This window comes from Cariama cristata, unplaced genomic scaffold, assembly GCF_000690535.1.
Source record: "Cariama cristata isolate BGI_N322 unplaced genomic scaffold, ASM69053v1 scaffold44657, whole genome shotgun sequence".
Lineage (NCBI taxonomy): Eukaryota > Metazoa > Chordata > Aves > Cariamiformes > Cariamidae > Cariama > Cariama cristata.
In genome coordinates this window covers 207-21037 of record NW_009628036.1, presented here as the reverse complement: position 1 = coordinate 21037, position 20831 = coordinate 207, and the positions used below count along the sequence as shown (strand labels likewise).

The 20831-nt window shown below is 36.3% G+C and overlaps 1 protein-coding gene across 1 annotated transcript; it reads right to left on the bottom strand.

The window, feature by feature from the left end:
• Positions 1-4283: 4283 nt before the first annotated feature.
• Positions 4284-19975, bottom strand: HAT1 (histone acetyltransferase 1; the record flags this gene model as incomplete). The annotated part of the gene is made up of 8 exons (XM_009704621.1): positions 4284-4682; positions 8437-8553; positions 9870-10021; positions 12614-12720; positions 13062-13166; positions 13666-13787; positions 14015-14194; positions 19855-19975. Coding segments are annotated over 8 exons (1072 nt in total), but the record flags the coding sequence as incomplete, so codon positions are not given.
• Between the last annotated feature and the right edge of the window lie 856 nt (positions 19976-20831).

Sequence of the window (20831 nt, the reverse complement as noted above, 5' to 3'; positions counted from 1 at the left end):
AAAGGAAAAGCATAAAGAGCAACAAAGTCTCAGTGAGAGACAAAAAGGAATTGAAAAAATGATCTATATAAGCAGACATAAATCCTTTGTATAGACATTATGGTCTGCTTACCCTCCTGCTGACGTTGCAGGGAGAGACAATAGGTCAGTCTTGAATTGCCTAAACGGCCACATAGCAGCTTTGTGTGTTTGTTTGTAGAAGGCACAGACATTTACTGCCTGAGATACTGCTTCAGCTACATAGACCTTTATTCCACCTCCTACATCAGTTAAAGTGTCATAGAATCATAGAATCATTTGGGCTGGAAGGGACCTTCAGAGGTCATGTAGTCCAACCCCCCTGTGGTGAGCAGGGACATCTCCAACTAGATAAGGTTGCGCAGAGCCCCATCCAGCCTGACCTTGAATGCCTCCACAAATGGGGCTTCCACCACCTCTCTGGGGAACCTGTTCCAGTGCTTCACCACCCTCATGGTAAAAAAATTTTTTCCTTATGTCAAGTCTAAATCTACCCTCTTTTAATTTAAAACCATTACCCCTTGTCCTGTCACAGCAGACCCTGCTAAAGTCTGTCCCCATCTCTCATATAGGCCCCCTTCAGGTATTGGAAGGCCGCAATGAGGTCACCTCGAAGCCTCCTCTTCTCCAGGCTGAACCACCCCAACTCTCCCAGCCTGTCTTCATAGGAGAGGTGCTCCAGCCCTCGGATCATTTTCGTTGCCCTCTTCTGGACCCTCTCCAACAGGTCCACGTCTTTTCCTGTGTCCTTCAAGTCCTGCAGCTTCAGGTAGCGTGCTTTCTCAGTTCTGAAACTGTAGGTATTCTGTTGTATTTCATCATGTTACTAGTTGTTGAGCTAGAAGTTGTTTCCAAGTATTTGCAGTAGGTAACTTTTATGTTTCAAAATACAGGAACAGGAACAGTTTGACCTAGGTTTCTAAACAAACATTTTTCAGAGCTTGATTTGTCTCTTAGGACAAAATCTTGGATTAGCAGCATTGACAATAGCTTTGCATGGAAAGAAAATTTGTCTCTACCAGTTAACTAAATTCACCATTTTAGATGCTCCACTGAATTTTCTTGAAGTAGATTCACGGTTGCTGTGACTGGATTTGTAGGTGATAGAAGGGCAAACCAGCAGCCTGATGCCAGCAGTGTCTGCAATGAAAAAGTTTAAATATACTTACAGAGCTTGTGTACACTCTGAAAAGAATATTCAAATGCACAAAACTTTTAAATACTGTATCAGTATGTTGTGCAAAGTTTCACCTGATGTTTGAGTGAAGTGACTGAAGAATTTAGATTTAATCAAAATGCAGAAAAAAGTCATAGGCTAAATCAAATTACATAAACCTATTATTAGTGTTTGCTCTAAGTTCCTGTTAGTATATAATAATCTATGTAATAGATGAGAAACCTAGGATAACAGATTGTACTTTTGAACAAAAGTAATTTTTATCCAGGATTACTTTAGTGTCATATAGTGGCCAGAATAGGAGAGGGCTCTAATAGCATTCAGCTTCAGCTATCCAATTCCTACACTTTTAACATCTAGATTTGAAAAGTTGCTACTCAGTATTTGTCAGCTCACAAATCCACAAAATTGGATCCCTCCAGCATCTAATTGCAATTCTATACAGACAGCTGTTACTAGTTCACAGGTCCTCTCTCAGCATGCAAAAGTCAGACAACACTAGGGATAGCTATGCTATTTTCTATACTACACGGATAAGTATTTGTTTAAATACAGTAGGAGGTCCTTGTTCTTAATTACATTAATACAGAAATATAAACAGGAGTTATACAAAACTTAATAAACTCTTATAAACAGTATTAAACTTTTTATTTCATAAATAAGACTCACTGAACAGCTGGAGTTGCTGCTGTGTGTACTTCAGAGACAAGAATCCTGCAGCTCACTTGTGGGTGAAATTTGTTATCCTGTTGAAAACCATGGAACAAAATATCCAGACTGGCAAGTCAGAACGCTAGGACTTTGTCTGCTAGCATCCACTGAAACCTGAGTGTTCAGTCAGCTTTAACATTAACACTTAGTCTCCAAACTGTTAGCTCAGACTCACCCCAGAAGCCTACCGAACTGAACCGGCATCTGCTCCCCAAGCAGTAGTGGCAGTAGAGCTATCACTGTTTTCTAGCTATACAATAAATGATTGCCCCTTTTGCTCTACCAAGGGAAAGGATAGTCCAGACACTTCTTAGACCACTTCAGGCAAAGTCAGCAGGGTTAGTTTAATTTGCTGGTGAAGGTCATTTCAGATAATTGGCTTAATTAACTGTAATGGATTAGGGAATACTCACATGGTTTTTCCTGGCAGCAGTGCTGCAGAAGCTGTAATCTGCTGCAGGATGGTAGGATTCAAAGTTTCTAGATCTCTAAGAGGCTGTTTATTCATCTCTTTGGTGCCAAGAATTACTAACAAAATAATTCTTCTAAACCAGGTCATAAGTTTTGCTGTGCACAGGCACATCCCAACAACTTAGAACGTTCCCAGACCACGCTGGAATGAGAAACCATGCTCAGCCTAAGACTGCACCTTCACCATTAAGGGAACTGGAGGCACTAGCTCACCTCTTTCAACAGTGTCAACATAAAAAGGAAAAAAAAAATATTGATAGGTTATGAAAAGATTGATCTGTCCTAATCATTGTGTGAGAGAAGTTTCACTATTTGTCTAAGCAAAGCAATTTTGTCCTTTTGGCTCAGTAGTTTCTTTCATACCCATCCCACATCATCAATGGAATATGGCAAACTTCACTACCTCTAGCATCAAGCCTACATTTCATGACATTTCTCAGCCATTTTGGGACATCCGTATAATCTGGCAGTGATAAGACAAACCTCCTTTCCCCTTCCACATTAGGGACTAGAAGGATGAAAGGAACAGATATGCCACACTCTTCCACCTTTTTATGCCCCACACCCACCCTCCACCCCAAAAAATAACTTACAAAGAGGGAAACAACGTTCAACCTCTCAAGTGGGCAAACAGCCCATTAGGCAGTTTTTTCTTGTCAGTCCTCTAGTTTCTTAAAAGGCTCAAGCTTCCTTGTGAGTGGCTTCAGCCTTAATAATGCAAAAGCTCAAGCAGTGTTAGTGCAGACTTCCCCAGAAGCACAAGAAGTATCCTAGACCTGTATGCTGACACCAAATTTAACCACAGTTCATCAGTTCAGCTTCCCTTCTTCTGGCTTAGCACCAACACCGGAACATGTTCAATAAGAAACCAAAACCAACCAACCAAAAGCCCACCCCAACTCCCCAAATCCCAAAACTTACCTTCAGGCTTATTACTACAATCAGGAGAGGTCTTCTAAAAATTGTTATTAATGAGTATAATAGATTTGGATACTATGGTAGATGAATAACATCATACAGACAGGATATCCTATCCAGAATAATTAAAATTTCTAAAAAGAATTTAATAGAAGATAAAAAATCTGCAGGTTTTAAACATTTGGAAAGCATTACACTTTTTCTCCACATCATATCAGATAGTAGCGGAGAACTGTCAATCTACAAACTCCAGTTTCAAAAGATGAACCTGAATCCCATTAAGACGATGAAACATGGTTAATAAATTTCCATGATCTTTTTCAGATAAAGTCCTCTTGATTACAGGCCAAGACAAATCGGTTCTAAAGCCTGAACTACAAAAAAAGATAGCATAATGTATTCCTTTGAGGGAGGACAAATAGTATATTTAAGAACTAACCTCAAGTCTGAGAAGTAATGGATAGCAGAATAGAGTCAAGGAACTATGTAAATGCACTTGCTTCCTACAGATCTGTATGTTTCTTACGCTGGAAGAAGTACTTTTGGAGTCCTTACAAAGTCTTGGCTGTTTCCCCCAACTCTGAGGGACTTTCCTGAAGTCATGAACCTGAAAAAACTTGGGGGTTTGAAAAAGAATAAGCTCAAGGCCCTTTAAAGGCCTAAGTAGAATGGGTCTGATAGCTTATGGGAGCAGGGTCCCCTCTTAAGAAAGGGTAAAGGGCCTATACTCAGGAAGCATAGCAGCTAGACCACAGAACCAGTCTTGTCACTTGCTCATACGACATTAAACTAAAAGTGCACAGGCCCTACACAGTACAATACGATCCAAGTAGAACAGCCCGAGGAGGATCAAGTTAGGAGAAATTTAAGAGAGATGCAATATTTACATTGCTTACATCTATGTATTAACCTGCTATTCAGGTATCTATTAAGTCTTGAGGCAAAATAGAAGGGTAAAAGGACATTCATACAACTGAAGTGATACTCCATCGGAGAATCTACATTGTTTATTTCAGCAATAAGTGCCCCCAAACCTAAAGTACAACATTTAAAAAAATCTACAACACAAAAATAGAAAATATTCAAAATGCACAGAAACACAAGTCACCTTTAATGTGATTAAAACGTCACATGAGATTTTTTGCAGTTAAGTGGCAATTAAGGATGTGCTTTACAACACTGTACAGAAAGTTGGAAGTTTCATATACAGGCAGGATCCTCAAGCTTGTGCAAGTCGTTCTAGGACTCTTCGGTAATCTGAAACAAGTTGTTGGAAGCTCTCTTCTAACTGTTCATGTTGCATGTTTAGGTCTATTTGGTTCAATTGATTCGTCAGTTCCTCTGGTCTTAGACACCTTCTCATCTTGGCAAGTTCTCTCTGCTTTTTCTAAGCAAACAAAACAGTAGTTTGAACACAACCAATAATCATCAAGAATATGGTATTTCATTAAATTTATTCAATTTCAGTGTCTAGTTCTTTAAGGTGTTCCTAATCCTAAGAAAAGCAGTAACAGTGTTTGATTAGGACATCTGTTCTGTTAAATCCTCACAGTTTCTGTATTACCAATGAACCAGCGAAGCAAAAAATGGTTTAAAAGTTTTTCCTTAACCAAACAGATTAGGTCTAACAGTACTTCTACTGCTGAAGATGTATGGCGTGAAAAACTAGACTGTAGAAAATTGACCAGGATATTTAGCTCTATGCTGACATTAATCACACTGCTGTCCCATTATGTGGCTGTTCAGCCAACTAATTTCCCCATAATGAAAAATTAATTTTAAGCCTCCTGTACACAGAAAACATTTCACAAATTGTTACAAATTATTCAAAAGTTAGCAGGGATTAGCAGTACCAGCATTGAAAAGCAATAAGATTATTTACAAACATAAACATTTGTACAGCAAGACCCCTTGCTGTGTCACAGATGTGGTATTTTTACCTGTTTCTTAAAAATGCCTCAAAATACTTTCGTATTTCCTTTCCCCACACATACTTTTATATAGTTGATGTCTATTTCTGAACCACTCAGTTCCTTAGTTACTTCCCATTCTTCAGTCCTTCCTCACTTTGTAAAAGCAGAATGTCATTCAACGTTTCATTAAAAAAAAAGAAATATATGCATTATGTATGTCTGGCATCTTATCAATAAATCTTTGCAATGCCTATGGAATCATAGGATTTGTTAAAACAACAATATTTGCTCAAACTATTCTACTTCTACCATCAGTCTCAAAATCAAAGCCCTTCTGTACTCTATCTATTACAACTCTCAAAGAAAAATTTGCTTTTTTTCTATGACAGATGCTGAGAGTCAGGTTAAAGAGTGGAGATCGCTGTAAATGAGTAAGATCATAGGAACTTCTATAATCTCTCCTAGATAGACAAAGTTCAGTTCAGAAAAGGAGGTTCTGTATTGGAGTCTTGATGAGACCTCCAGGCACATTTATGGCCAATGATCAAGAAACATTTCCTTGTAGAAAGGATGTCAAAAGCAGCACAGCTGTTCAAGTTTTAGATTCATGTTAGCTCTATCTAATCAAAATGAGTAAGATACTCAAAACATGTGATGAGTTGCCCAAATGAAAATAGAGATGAATACCTTCTGAGCAAGCTTCTGCCAGAAGAAAAATAAAACCTTCTATTCTAGAATTAATTCAAAGTCTGCTTAATTAACCGGAATATCTGTTAAGATTATAAATATTAGCTCTGAAAAAAAGGTGTCAGCTTTTAAATGCCCATCATGGCTGATACTGTAGCATTAGGCCATCTCTAAGTTCCAGACCCCAGGTAAAAGACAAACTCCCTCCGCATGTTTCAGATAACCAGTTGTTTCAACATCCGTTTCCCTCTAAACATACTATCAGCATATCCAAGGTACACAGGATTCTGAAACCTGGAACTACTGACATTTTACCTGGGCAGTTTCAAGGGGATTCTTTGGGAGCAAGTTACCAGGCTAGGCAGAAAAGTGTATTCACCCAAACAAAGTATTATGATTAAGAAAGGTAGCACAACAGTGGTGTTTACTTCCAAAAGGGATGACATGAAGAACAAAGACATGATCAAGGAGACATGTCTACCAGCACAGTCCACTAATAAGCATCAAAAGCAGAGTTCTTCAGAAACGGAGAAGCCACAGTGAATCCGAAATTTCACAAGCTGGTCACCCTTTGAACTACCTTAGACTGATGCCCTGTTCACTAAGATACCAAATCTTTTATTTCCTGCACTAGTAGTACTTATACAGAGAGCAACATAGTTGGCTGTATCAGTCATTCCAATCTAGTGGTGCCATATACACAAAAATCTCAGTATTTTTAGCAACAGCCTCCTTGCTAATGTGAAGACTTCAAGACGTATTACAGGTTTTTTCATCTGGAGTTTCTGCATATAGTTTTATTTCTGCTACTGTTCGCCAGGAAATTGCTGAAAGATGCAGTATCATTTAAACTAAATTAAGGTAGAGGCAATTTAGAATTATTCTACATCTGTACAGCACTGTTCAAATGAAGCTATCAAGTGCTTTATGTAAAAAATGATACCAGCATTGGAGTATGCAGTAATATTCCTGGTTCTTTATTAAAATTTGCTTCTCCTCCCCTCCAAATTACTATATATATATTAAAAGTTAGTTTAATTGCAGTTCTCAAAAGTTTTCAAAAACAGCACCTTGACTAAAATTTATTGGAAATATTGTTTAAAACGAGTGCACAAGTAAGCTGTTTACTAGGCAGAACTAACATAAACAAGATGGCGGTATTTCAGAACATGAAACTTAAAATCAGGGAAAGGGTGTCAACACCGAGTACTTTAAGGATTCTTTTGACTCCTTATTGAAATAACTGAAAAATTAAAAATGCAATATTCTGAAGTAGAAATATTGCGTATCTAGAAATACAAACCCCATTCATTATTAATGCATTTATTGCATGCCAAGACTGAAGTGGAAACAACTGCTAGAAGCACTAGAAGCTGCTTAGGGAATTTTGGATTACCCCCTAAGGACTCCAGTACTGAGTGAATGAATTGAAACCATGTTAACAGTCCTGTTAGCTGAAAAATCATGGCCTTATTTGCAGTGGACACTAAGTGAAATTTAGCAAATGAGACAAGACACTCATGAAAGCGAATAGAAAGCGTTTGGATTAAGGTCCTGCCACTCAGCATGACATGGTGTTATCTACAGATCAGGCAAGTATTTAATACAGTGCCAGGTTCTCATTTCTGCTAACATCCCCCCCCTCCCCCCCCCCAAGTCCAACATGAGTACAATCAAAATTTTTCTATTTTGGCATAACAGGGTAAGTGCTGCTTTAAGAAGGCTTGCAAGCTAATCAAGGTACTTCTCATACTTTGTGAAACTTTTCCAACAGAGTTTTGGTTTGCTTAGCGAGCACTTAATTGAAGAGAGTAGCTAACATGCTAGTTATAGCAATAAACCTAGATTTATTTATGGTCTTTTGACTCTTAATACAAATACCGATGCCATTAGCAACTAGGGTATTTTTTTTTAATCTTTATCTCATAGGGTCAGTTTATGCAACACAGACCAACTATACTGAAGATCCTGAGAAGCATACTTAATAGGAACTAAGAAAATTGCTTTGTACCAAAAGTTTAGAACTTGCTTGAACTTCTCAGCTGAAATTATTTTATATGCCATCTGCATGGAGTTCTATGTTGACATGGCTCGATTACTTCTAACAAGCTGTTTTGTTAAGACCTATCTAACAAGTAGAACAGGAATCTAAACTATACCTGGTCTGCAGTATCAACTTATTACAGCATTTACCTCTTTTCAAGTTTTTGGCTTGTCTATTTAAGATATTTTTAATCTTTTCAAGAAAGTGACATTTTTTTCCCCTGAAGCCTACCTGGGCATAATGGCACTTGTAGCTAGGTAATGTACGCTTAGTAGTAACTTCCTGCTGGGATTGGGCAGGAAACAGTCAGGATCCAAACACAGGATCTTCAGCACTGCTACGTATGAATATTCTCTGCATCTGTATACATGTCAGTTGAACTAACAGTAGTTGACTGGCAATATAATTGGCATCAACTACATTTACAGAAATAGAAAGTAAAATCAAGTATAATTAGCCTTGAAATAAGTATTAAATGATATTTAAGTCATATACACCTTATAGGGGCCAATCAGTCTTCTTTTAACATCCAACCGATAGCTTCTGGACTGTTCTGCATCACCCATATCTGTTGCACGCAATCGAAGAATTTCATAAACTCGTCTTGTGTGTTGCTAGTGAACAGAAAGGAGAATAAAAACCATGTCTCAATAAAGAGGTCACTCAATAGAATTAAAAGTGAAGAAATATTGAAATATTAGAGTAGTTCTGCAGCTTATTGGAAGACAGTAAGAGGCATGAACAAAGCCTCTGTCAAATCTATCCTCTTATCTGGTGGTTAAATGAATAAACATTCTTGTTTTTCCTTCAAAACCATTTTCTTCTATGCAGCCGGTGTCCAGTCTCTCAAAGTATTGCACCAGCTGTACAGGTGTTTCAAGGACCTGCTGTAAATGAGCAGCAGAAAGTCCAGAAGCCAGAGTCCAAAAGTACTTCAAAGAACTGAAGGATTGGAACTAGAGTGACATATTAAGCAATATTTTACTAAACGGTATCTATTTTGCTGATTTTAATAATCTTCATATACCTACTGCCCTTCACAAGACCCCCTTGAAGTTCTAAATATGAGAATGAAACAACAATATTTAAAGTTTTCTGTTTACTAGGGAATAAAATGAAAGAACTAGTAAATGGAAAAATTGAAGTGCTCTTGGAACCAGGATCAGCTAGTATCAGGTCTGGGAGAAAAAACAGAGTGCTGCTACTATATTACTACTAACTGTTGCACCTGTATGAAAATAGAATTTAAGACCAAGTATTCTTTTGCTGAGCAACAGAACAAAAATAAGATGGCTTGTTTGCTACACTAGCACATGTTTAGATACTGTTAAAAATAACAAACCCAATTTATTTATCCTTTCAGGTTTAAGATTCCAGACATAGAAAGCTGCAGATGTGGTTTCCTTACATAAGTTACACTGTTTTCATGAACACATCTGAATATGGCTTCACACCCCACATCCCTCAAGCCTCAAAGTTTTCATTAAATCACATTCAAATACATTTTTAATTAAGCAACTCTGCCTTTTCACTACCATACTCACTAATGAGTTTAATCACTTACTGAGGAGATTACCAGCAAATTTACTTGTTCAATTTAACTGTTTATTTCTCCAAGTCATTAGAGTTGCCTTAGTTGCAGTTGTTTGCTAGTTCAGTGTTCTGCATTCCCAAACCAACACTTGTTACTTGTATAGACTTGAGAGAAGTGGAAAGCATGTCAAATTCTATTACATGAACAGAATTGCAAGGTAAAAAAAAGCATTTATCTAAAACCACAAGCTAGGTATCTCCCCTTCCAGATACATCCTACAAATCTGTTGAAATAAGCCAGAGTGTGTAAATTCCAAGTCTCCACCTCTATGTTTAAGTTGTTAATTCTACTAGCTTGATAAGAATATGTCCAATTACAACTGTTCTGATTTAATACCTTATTTATTTTCAGTTTTTGTTGAGCTTCCATCACCATTTCTTGACTGAAACCTTGCATTAACTTTCCTGGAGAAAAGCAAAGCAAATCTTGACAGAGCTTTACAAGAACAAAGTCTCTTAGCTTCACATAGTTTTCAGATGGATCTTCAGCTAGAAAGAATAAAAAAAGAGATGTAGTTAATACCAGCATTATTTGTTTCCTCATCTCTAGTACGTAATTACAAAGAACTACGGAAAACAAAAGGAGATACAGTATTCATCGCTATATAAACAACTGTGCTTAATTCTAAGTACTGCTACCAAAGTTTTAGATGTTTGACAGTAGACATTAAAAAGCTTGCAGAAAGAAAAACTTCCAGTATTTTCTGTACGCAGTACTGGACAGTATTATATAAGCATTTGTAAGAGACTGACAATGTACATGTTTAATACAATTTAACTCTTTGGGAAAAGAAAATTACTACATATAAACCGTTTTTTTTGATGTTCCATCTATTCTGTATTTTACAGAGTGGTAAAACTACTGGAACACAAACTAGTTATGTGGAAAAAGACTGGTGAAACTACCCTACTGTACACAACTAAACTAGTTGAAGACACATATTGATCACAAGTTACACTGTTATCAAGGAAGACAGGGAAAGGTACAAGGACACAAAGTACAAGCTTATCCAAAATTAAAAGGCTAGAAGGACCTAAGCAAAAGCTAATCAAAATTTCAAGTTACTTCCATTTTGCTTAAAATGGTAGCATAACTATCAAAACTGTTGCTTTAGAAAAAACACCAAAGTTGAGAACTAGCTTCGGTAAACATCAACATGGTCCCATATGCAACTTTGTTCCCTCTTATGAACTATGCAGAAGGAAAATGCTTACAACATTGTGAATATATTTCTTCCTTACTTAATTGTTTAGACAGGCTTACTACAAATAAGTAGCAGGGCCACGTTGCCCCCCAACACTCATTTTTCTGTGGACTAGCATTGTGGGATTTATTGCTAAACAGCTTATATCCCAGCTGTGTTTTTCTTGAAGTTTTGAGGATCACTGTAAATAGCTGAAATTTGCAGTTTAAGGATGATTGAACACTAGTAAATTATTAGGAAGGACTGGGATAGAAGTTTTTGCTGTGTATATGCCGCACTACACAACTGGCAATTTATTTTCTGGGTTGAAGAATGCTTATGATGATTGTATCAGTTAAAATGTTTTGTGCATGAGTGGCCTAATCTTGTATGGCAAGTCTTATAGCACTTATTCTGCAAAAGAGATTGGAGAAGCTGTACTAAAGTTAATTGATTCCATTCCTTTTTGCTCAGATTAGTTAAAAGAAAGACGAGGCAGTTTCTGTATAGCAAGCACTATCAGCATACGTTTCACTTCATCAGTTAGGATGACAAGTCATAAGCAGAACAAAATATTTGTTGTAAATCTGAAACTCCAAAGTAATTTTTTTTAAAAAGCATTAGCTCTTTCAAAGAGGTTAAGTTGATCTTCATTTCCTCTTTTCAGAAAGGTTAAAGGCTTTACTTCACAATTCTAGATGCTACATAACTAAATATCCTGGTCATACCAAGATTGTCCAGCCAGATCTTCCCCTCAAAAAGGACAATAAATAACTTCGTAAAATCCTTAATTTCCATAACTTGAGTGCCATCTAGAATATTGCAAGCTTTCTCCTGCTTTATTCCATAAAGAAATTAAAATCTATTTTAGTGCACATTTACTGTTTGCTACAATCCTGTGTTTAAGGCAGTGAGCAATGAACATGTATGATTTATGCAGCACCATGTTAAGACTTTGTTTATCCTCGGCTGTAAAAGCTATGTAAAGCTTGGTACTATTAAAAGGAAAAAGAAAAAAGTAAATGCATGATGCACATGATCTCCTGTTGCACAAAGTTATACTTCCTTAGGTTCCTATGAACTGGATTAAAATTATGAGGTGGATTACCTCATGTTAGAATTATTCTGCAGCAATGCATTATGAATGCAAGTGTTCTATTGTATTTTAACTAGAATTGGGGAGTTACTTCTAACAAAGATGAGGTCTGAGACAGCACCTAGAATTGAATGGTCAAGTCATGTGTTTGAACTGCATTTCTTCCTATATTGAACTTAAAACCACAGGACAGATGTCATGTTTGTAGCCATTTAATATGTTTTTTTTTTTTAATGCACATACACCCTTTTTCCCCTCTGCCATTTCTTCAATAATCTTTTTTATTTTTAGGTACTTCTGCACACACCTCTAATATCATGGGTGCCTTCAGCCAGCAATACATGTTCCTGGAGCACAAATTCTCTACAGATTTTAAGACATCTGTAAAATTTTGTCTTGCACACTAATATTAATATGCTATTTTAGTTTGGTTCTCCCCACCCCCAATTTTGAGTTTTGGCTAATAGGAGCAAGTTGGACAAGGAATCTGACAAAGCTTGATCTCTTGGCAAACTCAGCTGTGTATCTCACAATAAAATGGCTAATTAGCTGGTAATCCGTTCATGCTAGGGATTGAATTTTCCTGGTGTGCTGTTCTCTACGTAAAGGATTTAGGGAGCTACATTATATACAGTTCTTCTGTAAACCAGGGTACTACTAATCCTGAACTGAGCTGAAGCTAAATCTTCAAAAGGCCATTTAATTCTGACAAATGAACATGAAAGTTTGCAGGCTAACAACCTGTGAATGCTACACATTGTGTATTAAACAGGTGAACTGAGTTAAAAATTTAACACAAACCTGTTATATCAAGTACTGTAGGAGAAGACATATAGTATCTATGAACTGTTTCAAGCAGCTGAGCACCATGGCCTTCTCCTTGGAATGGTGGCAAGATCAGCATCTGGCTACAGACAAAAGAATGTACTTTCAGTTCAAATGCATGCATTTGCAAACATTATAATGTAAAGGCTCAAAAATGAAATGGTATTTCCTTTTAAATTAAAGTACATGTAGCAATCTTCATGTTAAAATATAATTTTTAACAGTCTTAAAATTGATAAATATTCAAAACGTGTTTGAGATTCCCTCCGCTTCAAGAAGAGAACAATGAAACAAATCGGTGCATAGCCAGCTAATAATGGGGATTTTTTTAAACAAATCAACACCATTATAAACAAGTATTGGGAACTTCAGCAGTTCCCTCTTCTGAAATAAAAGGCAAGGCACGAGTTACACCGCCAATTACCTTACACGTGGCCGGGTTTTGTCTGGGTACACATAGTAATTATAGACTGTCATGTAGCCTACGGTCGCAAAGAGCGTAGCTCCATCCTTATTATACTTCTCAAATCTGCAGATAAAACAGAAAGCCAAGCAGGTCAATTACAGTCGCGCTCCCATGCAGTGTCCATTTTCTTTTCCATTCTCCAACTGAATTTTCAGTGTCAGCAAGCTACTCTGTGAGGGCCCAATGGGTACACCTGCTATGTTCTGAATGTACAATTCACTTAATTGGTGTGCAGCAACTTGGATAAATCAGGCCTCTTTACAGCACTTCAGTGCACTTGCCTATTATAAAGATGAATAGGTGGCAAGTAAAAGAAAACACAGGCAAAGCTCATTTTACTGTTTAAGCCTACATTCAGGGCTCTAACGGACAACAGCATTTAATTCAGCTCTATTCTCAAGCTTTCCCAAAGCATAATGGAGGAAAACTCAAGCCTCATAAACAATGGTTTTTCTTTCCTGGGAAAATATCATTATACTGCTCCAATAATTGGCCAGCCACAATTAAAATGCAGGCTTTGTGGAGGTAATAAGGTCCACTGTTGCTTTAGAACTGTACTTACACTAGAAAGTAGTTCCATCTTTCATCATCTACATCAATAAAGCTAGCAGTTTCAATAAACCACATCAAGAATGTCTGAAGCCTTTCATGATATTCTCGAAAGCCTGGACATGTCATGTCGGCCTAGGGAAAAAGCCAGAAGAAGTCAGGTGAAACCTACCACAGATGTAAGAGAAAAAAAAAATAATATGCAAAACCTAATTAAATTCTCCAGTATAAAAAAGCACATTTATAAACTGGTAAATGATTGTATTTATATATTATAGTTGAAACATTACTGAAAGTGCATCACTACAAAATAAAATTTAATTCGGTTGCTCAAAAGCAGAAGTTTAACTTATTTTTCATACCTTGTATATCTGATATGTTATATCTTCACCAGCTTCCTCATTATGGACAGAATATGTGTGTAGCAGCATGCCAAAGGGCTTGAAGTTGACTTCCTTCTCCAGCAGAGACACAAAGTCATCTGTGTTTGTGCAAAAACCAGGAGGAATGATTTCTCTAATTTTACTTTCAACATCGTCTGCCTGCAGATTACAAAAGGGGGCAGGATCAGCGGAAGATTAGAAAAAGACAGCATTGATGTCACTATTGTGCTATAAGAAACGAGGAATGCAAGAGAGATGCTAAGGCCTAACAGTAATTTAAAAAAAAAAAGAAAAAAAGAAAAAAAGAAAAAAGACAAAGCAAGCATTCCTGTTGTTCAGTAGAGACCTTCCAGCAAGTAAAGGAGCTGCACTGACAAGCTCCAGAAAGGTCACAATCCAGCCACTGCAACCATCAAAAAGCTCGTAGTTACAGCGTAAGTTCACAAACATTTTTATGTTTGGAGATTGTGACATTTGTCCAAGTAAAACCTAAGAGTGTTGATAGCTATTCTGAAAGTGCAGCATATTCAGAAGCTAAGACTTTCCAGCCAGCAATTCTCCAAGACTATGCTACACAACCTTGTGGAACTCAGATTCCCAAACAAGCAGCTTACAAGATGTATTAGGTGGTGCAGAACTAAGTGGAGGAAGAAGGACAAAGACCAAAAATGGTAGCTCCTAAATAGGAAAGTGACAGCTAGCACACTCTTGCATTCTTATGTGTCTTTGCTTGAAATGCCTGCTGCAAAACACGTTACAAACTCAAGACAACGTCTCACATTCTGACCAAAGAACATTTTGAAAACAACTCTTGACATAAAATACTAAAAATATAATTTAAGGATACTGTCAGCAAATCTGACCTGTAGTCTAACATACTGGGGAAGATGAAATATTCTGACACCAAAATTAAATTCAGAGATTAAAATTACTCTTTTCTAAGTGAAAATTTGAAACTATCAGCTGAGCAGACTTCATGATCCTTTTCAGACCCCAAAAAGCCCACTTGATTGAATACATTTACTACTACTTTTTAACCATGAATATTTGATGAAGTTTCACAATAACGTATTACTGCTTCTCACCAGGCAATAAAACTTAATGAATTGGTCTCAACTTAACAAAACCGTACTCCTCAATACAACCCCTAAAAGCCTGACATTACATTCAACAAAATGAGCTTACATTCAATTCAAACTTTCCTCTGGACAATGAATCCAGGTTTTTACTTAATGGAGTTTGCCGTGAGTTCAGCTGTAATGTTTGTATTGTATCTATTTCCACAAGGACTGACACAAGAACACTTTGTGTTAACTTACTAAGCAGCTCTTTCACACCGTTTACATGCATGATGGGTATTAGTTCAAAACCAAGACCCTTGCTACTTAGCATTCAAAACAGGGAAATTAAGATGCTTAGAATAAAATACACTACAAAAGGCTAATACAACATGCTACTAATTCCTGTCCTTTCAACCATAGTCCCTTAAGTAGAAGCAATGCACCTGCAAATGAATAGCACTTTATCATTCAGTTACATTTTTAGCATAGAGAAAGATGGATGTAGTTCAGCACAAACAAGTTTTATTCTTAATGGTTTGGTACTACCAACATTTATATTTATATTTGTAGAGAGAGCTATTAAGCAGTTAAAATACAGCTCTACAATACTTGGTGTAAGAACCCAGTTAAAATGCGTACAATCTTTACATCCATTTCATTCTCAAAACAAAGGAGATGCATTTATTGGAACCTTTGCTATTCTTCTTATAACAATATTAGTTAAACATATTTTCTTTGCACTTACTGATTTAACTGCATTACACAAAATCAGCCATTTTTTTCAGAATCAATGAATTACACAAAGAAAAAGTATTTGTATGGAACACATTTTAGAAATGCTTATTTTTTTTAAACTGTGCAAGTGCATTGTTTACACCGATCTTAAGTCTGCACTACCTACAAAACTGTAGGAAACTGCAACTAAGAGTCTGTAGTGACTTTCATTTTACATATCTGAAAAAGGCATGTAAAAACAATCTAGAATTAAAACAATACTTCCAAGCATCAGTTCAATAACTCAGACTATGTGGAAGGTATCTAAAAAAGGATGAATATGCAGTATGAAGTATTATATAAATAACGTTTAAGTAATTTTGCTCCCCTCACATTTCTAAGCTTCTTCACTAGTGGTAAGAAGGAAGACAAACTTTCACCTGCTGAAAGCATTTAAGATAATGTATCCATCACTGGCTCCCCCCAAAGAAAAATCTTGTTTTCCATAAAATAGAAAGAATGAAGTCATGAAAACAGAGGCTTAGCAGATAAAGCAGTAGACAATCTTTCTTATTTCTATACGACTACAACCTATTTTCACCTACTGCCTCCTAAAATTTCTCTCCCCTTGAAATGGGGCCTGACATAGTTTAAGAAAAGAAACTATATTATTCAGTTACTTTTAGGGTTAACAAGATCTCCCTTTCTTACAGAGGAAATCTCAGAATCCTCAGTTTGAGTGGTGGCATAAGTTTAAGTGATCCAACTTTCAGTTAGTAAGTCCTAGAATACTGGAATCTTGAAAAATCAACAGCATATGAATAATTTGTTTCATTAATATCTGTATTTTTTAAATGGAAACATCCATTACTTTGTAGGAACTTTCCAAACACTTCTCTCTGAGGTGCTCATAATCAAAGGACTTAGCAAAATTTGTTTACTGCTTTTCCCTGTAATTCTTTGATATTGGCAAGAGGTTCATTTCTTTTATCAGAGCAAGGCACTCATATCTTACCAACTGGCATGGATGCACACAATGACGCACAAGTTTCTGCTCAGAAAAACAATCCAGCTGACTACTACGGCAGTGTTAAATATAGGCAAAGCCACTTACAAAGAAGCGTGCAAAAACCTGAATCAAGCCAGCCAAGACCTGTTGAGCTTATGGTTCATGAAAGTACCGCCTGTAACGTATTACCTTCATGATCAGAATCATGTGAGGTGATGATAAGGAATTTAGTATAGGCTTGTAACTAAACTTGCAGTAGGACTACTTATGTGGGCAGTGTCTCTTTGTACATTGCATTTGACTCTGTACTAGACCAGCTGCAAAGCAAGATAAATACATTTATAGTAAATACTGTTTCAGAGGTTAGTGAAATACTTTCCGCCACTCCATCATAAAATGCAGATGAAAAGAAACATACTTGAACAGCTGCAAATCTCAAAGCAGCAAGCAATTTGGAGGCCAATGCTATTAATATTTACACTTGAAGAAACCAGCCTCTCTTCAGACATTTGAATGAATCAACTCCACCCAAGGCATAAATTCTGTCTATTTTCGTTAGACAAAGAGCCAACTTCTTTTCAAAACATGATCATGCTTTGCTGACCCTTCCTCACTAACATGATTTAGATCCATCTTTAAGGAGATGATATTAAGATGCATAAATATGACTGAAGTTCTGGTTCTTGACATTTCAGGATCTTATCTTTTACCTCATGTTTGAAAAGATCTTGGAGAAGAAAAAATAGTATTGGGACAAATATTTCTGTCAGTCCGTAGCCAAGATTGTAGCAGCTGCTTCAGCAATAATGGAACCAAACTTAGTAACACCGAATAAAACCACTTGCTGTTGAATGGGCTTGCGTGGGTATTTACATACAAAATCCTAAGATGTGAATAACTTTGCAGAATGTTAAAACTAACTTCTCACTTGTTACCAGTTATGTTAAAGGCAGAAACTGCTGTCATTTCCTAAACACCATCTATTCACATCACAAAGATTACCTGTCATGTACGGCAGATAGTCTGCATCTTAGTATAATTATCCTGAAGGAGCCAAGATCAGCAACCAAACAATTAACTTAGAAAAGTAAATGTTAATATGCATCTAAATTAACACCCTGCTGTAATGACAACTTATATTTTAATCTCTGCAAATGCATTCACATCTTAAGGTGGTTAACCTAATGGCAAATACAAATGAAGAACAAGATTGATGACCACCATATCTTTTTTCCTACTTAGGTTTAGATATAGCCATATGAGCAGCCTATTTGGATGTACAGTGTTAATAATATGAAGGGAAGCAGAGGGTAAGCTATCACATTCTTCCGATTCAGTCAAAGCCTGTAAATACTCTGGAAAGTATACAGAAGCCTCACTCAGAAAGATCCTCTTTTTTGTCCCCATCTCAATCCCTTAAGCAACTGGAGCAATAATTCAGTATAGGAAAAAGGGCTTGAAAGAAGCAAGGATTCTGAGCAATCAAAAAAGTTGCAGAGTGTGCTTAGGGCAAGACAGACCTTGTTTACCTTGCTTGTACCTCCAAGTAAAGTGGCTTTGCCATTTGTATAGAAAATAGATAGACCGTGAGTAAAAAGGTGCTATGGTGTGGATTCCTGTTGTGACACGATTTTGAAATTATATTGGTGAAAGGTTGGACTGCTTGATTTTAATATGATTACTACTTTGCCAACAGGCTTTCCTTTTTTCCTTATTTCTAAAAAACCTTCCAAAGATTGAAGAGCATGACCTTTCACTCCTAAGATATGCTGCCCTAACCTCAAAAGCATTTCAGGCATGTCTAGGCACTTAGCCTGTTGAACTAAGTACATTCTAATACACCTTCAGAACAAGGAAGGGCAAATCTTTAAAATTCATTTAACAAAGTCATTCTAATGTTTTTTTCCTTTACAACAGGCATTTCCTTGAAAATATTTAAATAAATTCAGATTAATTTGAAATGAGGAACTTAAAATACAGCTTGAAGTCATAAAAATGTTTACTAAAAAAAAGCTTTTCTCAGGCAGAGTAATTTCAAGTCAGTACAAATATATAGCCGTTTCACACTACAGAGTATTATAAAGATTCATCAATAACCATATCACTAGCTCTTTTGGAAAGAAAACAACTCAATTTTTTCTTCCTTATAACTAAGTAAAACTCAGATGATATTAAGTTTTCTTGATGAATCGGAAACTACACTGAAAAACTGAGTTCTTCTAAATACCTGTACAAGTATTATACAAGTATTTAACAGTTAAAAACACTGTTAAGAAGGTATTTTATTCCTAAGTTCCATATACCTTTCTTCAGTTGGCTGAAAGACTGATTAGCTTAGCTTTTATTTTTACCTCAAAAATATTCTGAGAGCATATAGGCAGAAGGAGAAAAAAAAAACTAACAAAAAAACTTGTCTACAAGTATTCTATAAGCTTGGAAAACCTGTAGGCAAAAAGAGAAAGAGGTAAAAAAACCCAAACCAAACAAAACATCCTGCAGGTAGTTGTATTATTGTTTTCCTTTAAGATGTAAGACACATATGATACCCAACCAGAAGTTTCTAATCTCATTTCTGCCTTACTTGTTCTCCACATTCGCGATTTAAAGAGACACAGTCAAGCATTCTACCTTGTGAAGTGTTTATACAAACCTCCTTTTCCTTCTTACTTAATTCTCTTCAATGTAAAAACCACCAATGCTAGTCATCTTCCCGGAGACAGGTAACGTGAAAATACAGATTTGCTAAGAATGTGGTTTTTTGTGGAATTGACACCTCATGTCAATTATTAGCACCTCATGTTTGACTGTACAGTTTGACACAATTTTGATGGTACTGCAGTCAAAGAAGGAACAATGGGAAAATGTATAGATGAAGTTCAAAGCTTTTTTCAGCTTAGTAACAAAGGAAGCTTTGTTTGTTTGCTTTTAATGTAAATCATGTTTGGGTGGGCAATTACTAAACCTAGAATTCTTGTCCATATCCTAATTAAACATTCCAAATAATATTTTAAGTGTAGGTCAGGTTCCGTCTTTACCTCCACACAGTCAAACTTTTCATTAACTTTAGATGTATATTCGATGCGGAACAGCGTTGACAGGTTACCAGCGATATAGTATAAGAGGATCTTCAGTCCCTTGTAGCCAAAAGCAACTTCACTGAGGAAGGAGAAAAGAACAATTAGGAACTCTGTACACATCAAAACATTCACATCACAAAGCTTTCATTTAATATACTTTGAAGTTCACATCATCTTTCCCAGTGAGGTATACTAAGATTCCTAACAGGAAAAAGGACTCAAACTGGATGTGCACTAACTAGACAGAGATAATGCCTTATGCTATTTCTAGTAGTTATTTTGCTCTTCTAGCAGAGAAATAGAACATGTTCCTGGACTCATTAAGGCAGAGTCTGTGCCTCCACTGTGAGAGCTCAAGAAAGAATACCTGAAATAGCTAATACTGGATTTATTTTTTCCAATATCTTAAACTCATTAACTTTTATTTACATTAATTGTTCAATAACATTTATTAAAACTTACTCCGCAGTGTAGTATAATATTTTGAAATACACTAGTGCAATTTATACTGCATAAAACACAGACAGATGACCAGTCATAGCAATATGTGTGGTTTTGGTCGACAGTTTCTATATAGTTATTCACTTTAAACAGAACCAAGTAAATGCAAAAAAAAGTATGGAATACAAGGCCTTTTTTAGACTTTGAAAATATGAGTTGCCTGAACATAAACACTACACTGTTGTGAAGTATAGAGAATTTCTTTTCAGGCAAAAAACTGAACTGCAGAAAGTGGTAATGTTCAAAGAAACAGGTTCCTTTTTTGTTATTTTAATGCATAAAGTTTGTTTTACTGAGATTTTTCTTTTACGGAATCACATTTATAATTTAAATTTGCTTGTTAGTTATACTGACAGATTGCAGAGTTCTCCCATTACTAAAAGTATAATTATTGTCAATGATAGCTGCAGTAGATGTGTAATAGCGCAACTAAT